The sequence below is a fragment of the Netta rufina genome (assembly GCF_964035555.1).
Source record: "Netta rufina genome assembly, chromosome: 18".
Lineage (NCBI taxonomy): Eukaryota > Metazoa > Chordata > Aves > Anseriformes > Anatidae > Netta > Netta rufina.
In genome coordinates this window covers 14059421-14069493 of record NC_140142.1, presented here as the reverse complement: position 1 = coordinate 14069493, position 10073 = coordinate 14059421, and the positions used below count along the sequence as shown (strand labels likewise).

Genomic DNA, 10073 nt, shown 5'->3' with positions numbered 1-10073 from the left:
CAGATCTGCAGCACAGGAGGGTCTGCTGAGTGTCTGTCTGTCCCTCCTTGGCCTTGCCTCCCATGGCAGCAGCACAGTGGCATTCCTGATGGCTTCTCCACCTGGCCCGGGGTGAGGAGAGAAGGAGAGAGGGCTTGGAGGCACTGAGGAGTGCAACAACAGAGGGCAGCGTGTGGCAGGACACATCTGCAGGCTTCTCCACCTGGCTGTGCTGCTGGTGTTCTTGTTTCCAGGCTGGCTGGGGATGGGGGTTTCACATGTCCACAGAGTGAGCCCTCGATGTGCTTGGGGGAAGGTGAGTACGGGGACAGGGTGAGGGGTGTGGAGATGGGCACTTTGAGCCTGGATTCTTCTACTCTCAGCAGTGTTCAGGTTCTTCTCAGGTGAACCTCTGAATGCAGTTGTCCTGCAGCTCAAAGAGATGCCAGCACAGGTCAGCACAAACCAGGGAGAGGATCCAAAGGATTTTACTTGGAATGCAGGAGAATTGCACAGGATTTCGGCTTTAGAGACTCTCCTCAGGAGTGGTGGGTAAACTAGAACAAAAGACACAATCCACCTATGTTCTTTCCTATTGCTATAAGACAAAACTCACTCCTGAATTACCCACAGCAGAATGTCCTCCTACAAGGGAAAGCCTCAGGCAGCATCAATACAAACACAGGAAAGGGATCTGCCAAATGTCTGCATGCAATTGGGCAAGCGCGTTGGGGAGATACATGAGAAATGGAATTGTTTTTTCTCAGATAACTCTGGTATAGTATCACTGTATTTCTGTTTCCTGGGCAGGATCCCATGCGCAGAACCAGCAAATGCCCAACAGCAGCTCTGTGAGTGAGTTCCTCCTGATGGCATTTGCAGACACGCGTGAGCTGCAGCTCCTGCACTTCACACTCTTTCTGGTCATCTACCTGGTTGCCATCCTGGGCAACGGCCTCATCCTCACTGCCGTAGCCTGCGACCACTGCCTCCACACTCCCATGTACTTCTTCCTCCTCAACCTCGCCCTCCTCGACCTGGGATGCATCTCCACCTCTGCACCCAAAGCCATGGCCAATTCCCTCTGGGACACAAGAGTTATCTCCTACAAAGGTTGTGTCGCACAGGTGTTCTTTTTAGTCTTCTTCTTTGGTTCAGAGTATTCCCTTCTCACCGTCATGGCCTACGACCGCTACGTTGCCATCTGCAAGCCCCTGCACTATGGGAGCCTCCTGGGCAGCAGAGCTTGTGCCCAGATGGCAGTAGCTGCCTGGGTCAGTGGCTTTCTGTATGCTGTCCTGCACACAGCCAATACATTTTCCCTGCCTCTCTGCCAAGGTAATGCTGTGAACCAGTTCTTCTGTGAAATCCCCCACATCCTCAAGCTCTCTTGCTCAGATGCCTACCTCAGGGAAGGTCGGCTTCTCATCTTTAGTGCCTGTTTAACCACAGTATGCTTTGTTTTCATTGTGGTGTCCTATGTGCAGATCTTCAGGGTGGTACTCAGGATGCCCTCTGACCAGGGATGGTATAAAGCCTTTTCCACATGCCTCCCTCACCTGGCTGTGGTCTCTCTGTTTGTCAGCACTGTCATATTTGCCCATCTTAAGCCGCCCTTGATCTCCTCCGCATCCATTGACCTAGTGGTTGCAGTTCTGTACTCATTGGCACCTCCAGCACTGAACCCCTTAATCTACAGCATGAGGAACCAGGAGCTGAAGGATGCTTTGAGGAAACTGATGCATTGATGTCTTTCAAAATCAGGAAATTGCCCTTCGTCTTCCACATATGGCTGATAATGTAATACATTTCTGGCACAAGGTTTAGTTTGCTGGGGTTTGGACTTTTTTAATACTCTTCAGAGCAGCAGCACCAGGTCAGGGATGTGTGTAATGGGGATTGCATGGGGAAGGGGTTCCACAGTGGCTGTCCAGGCCAGCACCAATGTGCTCACCTGGGAATTGTTCCCTGGGACATGTCATATCCCAGAAGAGCAGGGCCCCCTGTGTGTGCAGGGGAGATACGGGAAGGGAAACCCTTTGCTACTGCTGCCAGCAGGCCCATCATACCCATGTAGAGAGATGAACATGTGCAAGCACAAAGGCCATCAGCTATTCCTACAAGTCTCATGAAGGCCAGCAGGGCAGATAGTGTCATGAGGCCAAGTAACGTACCCTGGGAAGTCACCTGAAGGCAGCTCTGGGATGTGATTCCTTCAATGTCTCTGTGCCCATTCCTCATGCCTTGGGGTATCTCAGGGGAGGGCAGAGCAGGGCGAGGCACCGCAGGGCTGAGGTGCCTCCCAGCCTCTGGCAGTGGTTGCAGGAGCCAGAGGGACACTGCAGGCACTGCCGTGCACTGCCGGTGGCTATGCAAGTCAGGGACCTGTGTCTCTCAACAGCCCCATGTGTATGAGGAGCATGGGAGGCCAGCTCAGACATAGGCACCTCACAGAGCCCTGACACTGCCCTGTGTGACTCCAGAAACAACCCCTGTTGTCCCTGTGAGACTTCCGTCATGCCTCTTGCACAGATTCAACGCAGATGCTCCTCTCCTCTATGTCACACTACCATGACTTTCTGGACTGGGCTGTCAGAGGTTTGGCTCAGAGATTTCTGTGGACTTGGAAAAGGCAGGCATCAAAAGCATCTTAAGGAATGACAATAAATAAATAAATAAATAAAAGGGCGAGGAGAATTGCAACTGTCACCTCTGCTCCTGCTGACATGATGGGGAAAGTCCTGCCATAGCCATCTTCAGGTATGTGGCATAAAAAATAAAGAAATTGCTGAAGCAGTAGGGAAGGGGAAAGAAGGCAATGTGGTGAACCTGGACTTTATCAAGGCCTTTGCCATGGTCTTCTGGAGTTTCTCTTTAGCCAGACTGGTGATATTTGGACTGAAGAAAGGGATGATGATGTGAGGGGGAAGGTGGCTGGACATTAGTGGTACAAAGTCCTCCTGCCAGCCAGATACCAGCAGCATCCCTCAGTCATGGGCACCTGGGTCAACACCATTGACCCTCTTTGTTATCTCCCTTTATGATGACATGGAGCACATTTTCAGCTCATTTGTGGCTGATGCCATGCTAGGAGGAGTCCTTGAGCATCTTCCCCTTGCGCAGAGCACAACACTATGTGGGCTGCTGCAGGGCAAGTTAACTCCATCCCTGTCAGACCCAGTACAAGCAGACACTCGATTGCCATGCCGACTGTGAGATCCCCTATGCCTACATAACCAGTAGGACCCTTACAGGAAGAAGGCCTGGCTATAGGTCGTCATGTTCCTTCTTGGTGGTAAGGAACTGGACAGGCTTGAGAGGTTGCTTGCAGGAACCTCATGAGACTCCCACCTGCTCTCATGAGACGCCACCTGGAGTACTGCGTTCAGCTCTGGGGCTCCCAATACAAGAATGACTTGAAGCTATTAGAGTGAGTCCAGACAAGGACCACAAGGATGATGAAGGGGCTGGAGTACCTCTCCTATTAAAACAGGCTGAGGGAGTTGGGGTTGTTCAGCCTGGAGCAGGCTCTGAGGAGACCTTATAGTATCCATCCGGTACTTAAAGTGGGCCAACAGAAAAGCTGGGGAGAGACTTTTTCTCAGGATGTGCAGGGGAATGGTTTTTAACTTAAAGGGCGTTGATTTAGAGTGGATAGTCAGATGAAATTCTTGACTTAGTGGTGAGGCACTGGAACTGGTGCTGTGGGTCCAGAGGACACCCAGAGGGAGTTTGGATCTGCCCATGCCCTTGTGTTTGAAGGAACAGCTGGCAAGAGTGGAGAGGAATCAGTGAAATCATGGGAATATCGGAGTGAGAGCAAGGTGGGGAAGAGAAGTGCCTGTCTGCAGCCTTCAGAGAGGTGTGGGACAGCATAGGAAAGTCTGCAGAGGAGAAGGCAGAGGGTCTTGACAAGAATGGAAGGCTGCAGCAGCACTGACATCTTTGTCCCCTTGGCCATGGCTTATGAGGAGACAGAATCACAGAATCACAGAATCACAGAATTTCTAGGTTGGAAGAGACCTCAAGGTCATCGAGTCCAACCTCCAACCTAACGCTAACAGCCCTCCACTAAACCATATCCCTAAGCTCTACATCTAAACGTCTTTTGAAGACTTCCAGGGATGGTGACTCCACCACTTCCCTGGGCAGCCTGTTCCAATGTCTAACAACCCTTTCAGTGAAGAAATTCTTCCTAACATCTAACCTAAAACTCCCCTGGCTCAACTTAAGCCCATTCCCCCTCGTCCTGTCACCAGGCACGTGGGAGAACAGGCCAACCCCCACCTCGCTACAGCCTCCCTTGAGGTACCTAAAAAGAGCGATAAGGTCACCCCTGAGCCTCCTCTTCTCCAGGCTGAACAAGCCCAGCTCCCTCAGCCGCTCCTCGTAGGACTTGTTCTCCAGGCCCCTCACCAGCTTCGTCGCCCTTCTCTGCACCCGCTCAAGCACCTCGATGTCCTTCTTGTAGCGAGGGGCCCAAAACTGAACACAGTACTCGAGGTGCGGCCTCACCAGAGCTGAGTACAGGGGGACGATCACCTCCCTCGCCCTGCTGGTCATGCTGTTCCTGATACAAGCCAGGATGCCGTTGGCCTTCTTGGCCACCTGAGCACACTGCTGGCTCATATTCAGCTGACTATCCACCATCACTCCCAGGTCCTTCTCTGCCTGGCAGCTCTCCAACCATTCCTCTCCCAGTCTGTAGCTCTGCTTGGGGTTATTGCGCCCCAGGTGCAGGACCCGGCACTTGTCCTTGTTGAACTTCATGCAGTTGACCTCAGCCCATCGGTGCAGCCTATCCAGATCCTCCTGCAGAGCTTTCCTACCCTCGAGCAGATCGACACACGCACCTAACTTGGTGTCATCTGCGAACTTACTGAGGGTGCACTCAATGCCCTCGTCCAGATCATCGACGTGTTATACTTGCAATAAATGACTGAGTCCCAAATAGGACTGCAATTAAAATTTAAAATTTCTTAAAGAAATAGAGGCAAGGAAACAGCACTGGGTGTACCAGGAGTCTCTGCTCCTCCAAGAAGCACACCTATTACATCAGGTGACTGGTTTTTATGCTCCTAGGCTAATACATGTTCTACACCACTTTTTGGAAAAGGCAGGGTTATTATAATTAGTTTCCCGGGATCCAAACCACCCCACATGCGCATGCATATCGGTCTCCAGTGGTTCATCTGAGGGGTCGCTCGTACTGAAGGCTCATAGTCTTCCTTCCAGGCTTTGTCCTTCGATTGTTCTTCATCTTCCCCCCTTCTTCTTATTTGGTCATATCTTAGCTGGATATCAGAGACCCGTGTAGCGCCACATGCAATAGCTAGCAGTTATTTTGAAACCTCTTTGTTCCCTTATCCCAGATATCAGAGACTTGTCCCATGCAAAAGTCAGCAGTTTTTGGAAACTCCTTTGTTCTCTTATCCCCTAGGCCCAAGTCTCAAGGTTTACCCTTCAAACCCTCTATTGACATGAACTGCTAGACAATTCTTTTGCAAGATACAAGAACTGTATACATTAACCACTCTGTTTCACTTAGACGCGTGGTTATCCAAGGGTATGTAAGACAGAAGGTCACATTCATCATACCATGCAGCCCTAGCATTGTTCCATATTGACAAGAATAAGATGAACATATTTCACATACTCGTGGCATTGGGACAATGTATTCTCCCTTCAACCATATGAAAACGCTGGATGGTGTCATAATGCTGTCCTTCACATGATATTATGGGCATCGTCCCCTACCCCACAGACCCCAGGAAGAGCCCTGAGTGAGACATGGAGGTGCTGGGGGTGCACGATCTCCCCTCCCAGTGGCTGGGGTCAGGCCTTGGCCTTCTGCTTCAGCAAAACAAACCAAGACTTTTCTCAGCACAGTGTCTTTGCCTGTCTGTAATCAGGGCCTCTAGTTATCTGCCGTAACAGTTCCCATGTGAGGCTTTCATAGTAACAGACTAGAATGGCCAACAGAGTATAGAGTGGACTAATACTACGGAATAGAGTAGCCAGCAGAGGTGAGACAGGTACTTTGATATAATGAAAGCCATCAGAAAGCTGATCCCAGTTAGATGACTGATATGGGGAGGTCAGAAGTAACCTGGCCAGGAGAGACGTGAGGTTTGGGGGAGGGAAGAGAAGGGAGGAGGAGCTTTGAAGCTTACCTTTGTAGAGGTAAGAGGGTTCATGTAACGTTGAGGCTGCTGTAACACTGACTTCAAACAGTCTTGTAGGGCCTATAAACTATTTTCAACAGTAACAATAATCCCTCAACCGAAACATTACACAAACACCCTGACAGAAATCCACGCTTGTAATGCAGAAATCAAAGTATCACCTGAAGAAAAACTCAGCCCACAGCCCCTTTCCTTTACATTTACTCTCTTGCTCACCTGAATCAATGCCCCTAACACTAACATTAAATTGCTCTATTTCATCCTAGACTTCTTGACAGATGTAAACAAAACCCTTAAGCATAATGTGTGCCCATACCCTAACCAGAGACCTGACAGCACAAGTAGAACACCAAACGCTCCATCTAAAATTTTGCTTAATCTCTAACCCAGAAAGGTAAATTCTAGTCCCTAGGAGAGTAGAGAGAGGTCAGCTCTGCCTCAGGATCTCCTGCCCCAGCAGGAGGAATGTGACTGTGGCAGGGACTGTGAGGTCAATTCTGTCCCTGCAGTGGATAGGGCTGCAGCAGGAACATGTCATGGAAAGGGACTGTGAGGTCTCTTCTGTCTGTAGGTGGCAGGTCACCCTTGCCTTCTCCCTGGGATCTGGACTTTTGGGCTGACATCTGCCAGCGGCCCTGCTAGGCCAGCAGAAGGCACCTGCTTGGCATGCTGACTGGGGGATCCCCTCTGCCTCCAGACCCAGGAGGACCCAGACAGAAAGAAGGCCCCCATATGGGTTGTCCTGTCCTTTCTGCTTGAGCCCATGACTGGCCAGCAGGAGGCACAAGGCTTGGCTGTGTCTAGCCAAGAAGCTGCAAGGCCAGCAGCAGGCCCATGGCGAGCCCGCAAGCCCTGCCTGCCCTCCTCCTGCCACACTGCTTGTGGTGGCTGCAGCAGAGGGGACCCCCAGCCAGCCCCTGCATGGGGCTCTGCCTCCCGCGTCTCCCCGGCCCTCTCCAGCACCCTCCTTGCTGCTCTCTGATGCACGCCAGGATCTCCCAGTGCGTGCTAGCCAGCACATCTGCTGAGGGCCAGTGCAGCTGCTGCCAGGGCAGGGAGCTCAGCATGGCTCTTGCAGCCCCCTGCCCTGGGCCTGCCTCTCCCTTTGGCCTCGGCCCCAGCCTTGTCTCTGCTGGGAGGAGCGCTCTTGGCATGTGCTTCCTGGCCTCCCCTCACCTGCACACAGCTGCTGCCCACTCAGGCTGCTGGCACAAACGTGTTCTCACCAGCAGCACCACCACTTGGGGCTGCTTCTGCTGGCCTACCCCAGCCCACTGCCTTGACTCCTTCTCTTTGCTTGGCCCCACTATCCACACCCAAATGCGTCCCTTGGCTGTCAGTGACCCTCATAATGCCTCCTTGTGGCCCACAAGTTGATCACATCCATGGCCCCTCACATCCATCTTTGTATGCCATGTGACTTCAGAGAAGTCTCACAATTCCTGCCTTGCCCTAAGGGGCTAAGTGCCCAAAGTTACGGTTAGGAGAGGGGTTGAAGACGAGGAGGTTAATGTACAGGAACTGGGGCTTTGAGTGTTAGATGTTCATGTATGGGATGAGGGGCTACAGCTCACCTTTCTGAGTTAGAGATGAAGGAAAATTTAGTGGAAGACTTTGGTGCTCTGTTTAAGGTGTGACATCTGGGGTTAGGGCTATTTGCAAGTTTTGTGGTCTAGGGTTTTGTTTAGGTCGTCTAGGGTTACACAGAGCATTTAAATGCAAGGATTAGGGCAGGGGTCAAGGTAAGCAAGAGAATCAGCATAAGGGAAAGAGGCTATGGGCTGAGTTTTGGCTTCAAGGGATACTTTGAGGTTTGGTGTTAGAGTAGTGGATTCCTGTCAGGGTGTGGAGTAGCATTTAGGTTTAGGGATTAAGTTTACAGGTTGAGACATGGGTAGGGCCTCACATGAATTTTTGAAGTTAGTGTTAGAGCAGCATTAACATTACCTGAACACTTCTACCTCTTCAAAATCACTAATTTCTGCTGCCCTAGCTCCTCTTCCCTCCCCCAGATCTCAAACTGCTTCTAGTCTGGGTTCAGCTGACCTCCCCATAGCAGTAATCTTGTTGGGATCAGCTTTCTGATGGCTTTCAGGGTATCTGTCTCACCTCTGTAGGCTACTTATTTCCTAAGACAGAAGTGGTACCTAAGTCAAAATGGAAAAGCACACAAAGATCTCTAGGAGCACCTTGTATAACATGCCCATCAGCTCTGCACCACCACAGAAGTGAGCTTCCTGCTCTTAAGTTTTGGTTCCAGAATGGCTCCTATGGATACAGGATAACTTTTCCCAATCCCTCATGCATGCTTCTTTTTCCCCCAGGGATCTTGGAGGCAGTGCCTGCCTCTGTGTAGAAAACTGAAAGCAGTCGTGGAGGATGACTTTAGGCAAAAGTTGAAATTTCCGACATGACAACCAGAGGTGCTGCTCTGCAGAGCAAAGGGGCTGTGGTGGCTGGGGCAGGGGGCACTCTGCAGAGCCGAGGTGGGCAGGCTGAGAGGTAGACCCAGCTCATGGGGTCACTGCCATTGCCCCAGGGCTGCAAGGAATCACTCGCCAGACTCCTTTGCTGGGGCTGCTGCGTGCCCTGGGGCTGCAGAGCTCTCCTCTGCCTGCTCACACCAGATTGAGCACTAGAGCTCTGGTCTGTCCACCTTGGACAGGCTCATGTTGTGGGGGCTCCATTCACCTCTGTCTCCTAGGCTCATGCTGCCCCTGTATATATCACCAAATGCTTTGCACACACCACTCTTGCCTGCAGGTTCCACGTGTCTCTCCAACCTTCCTCTCTTCCCCTGCAGTAGTGGCATCTCACTGGAGGAGGATTGTGCATCCTCCTTAACACATGGTCCCCTCAGATTTGACTTTTCCTTTACCAGACTTTTCTTTGGATGGTCACTCATTTATTAAGTTTTCTGTTCACTCTGTACTGAGCTTGTCGTGCCTGGGTTCCCCTGACATCTTCTGGCAGCTCCAGATTCTTGTCCAGGCTGGCATCGGCCATCAGACCCACTGCGGGGGACACAGTCCTGTGCTGATGAGTCCAAGCGCAGTTGTCTGCTCGGGGAAGTGCCACCACAAATTGAGCTCTTGGTCTATCACTTTGTTCCTTCACAGACCGCTCTGGGACTTTCAGCCTGTGCCTTTCACTCCATGAAGAAGCGCAGAAAACAGAAGAGCAAGAAGGAACCCCTTGGCTGTATTCCGGACAGCAGCTTTGGAAGAGGTGTCCAGGCTTCTGGGTTTGCCCTGAGCAGCCACTTTTGTTACTGTGGTGTTAGCAGGGAGGCCAGCTGCGACCCAGGGCTGCAGAGTGCCTGCTGCTGCCTGCAGTCAAAGGGATGCCACTGCAGAGACAAGAGGACTGTCATCGAGGTGTATGAGACCTCAAAACTAACACAGATACAAGAGCACAAGAAAACAATGTGGAAGCCAAAAGAGAGCAACAGTGAAAAGGCCATGTCCTGCTGCTGGCCATGGCCATGGCTCCAGGGAAGCAGCAGTCCCAACCTGAAGGCAGCAGAGAGGCAGAGCCCAGCGGGCAGTGAGGGGCAGCCCTGAGGGTCACCGGGGCTGCTTGTTCATGTGGCATCTGGGCTCTTGACCCTGAGCCCCTCCTGTGTGCTGGAGCTACTCCCCCAACTCCAGAGGAGATGGGAAGAGATGACAGCTGACACCAACAAAGTTCACAGCTTCTTTATTCTCTTTATCCACACAGAGAGCCTAGTTCTGAAGGTATATCAGATGACTGGGTGACAGAAAATAAAATAATTAATAGGCAGGATGACATGAGTAGTATACATTCAAAATCACAAGAAATACTTTTAAAAATAATAAATGAATTACAAGCTATTGTATGAAGAGGTTTCTCAGATAACCTGCCTGTCCTGTTAGTTTTATAGGCACA

The 10073-nt window shown here is 51.3% G+C and overlaps 1 protein-coding gene across 1 annotated transcript; it reads left to right on the top strand.

Moving 5' to 3' along the window:
• Positions 1-279: 279 nt before the first annotated feature.
• LOC311216564 (olfactory receptor 14C36-like) lies at positions 280-1727 on the top strand (the record flags this gene model as incomplete). The annotated part of the gene is made up of 2 exons (XM_084298088.1): positions 280-295; positions 790-1727. The coding sequence occupies 2 exons, from the start codon at positions 280-282 to the stop codon at positions 1725-1727; spliced, it is 954 nt and encodes a 317-aa protein (XP_084154214.1).
• Between the last annotated feature and the right edge of the window lie 8346 nt (positions 1728-10073).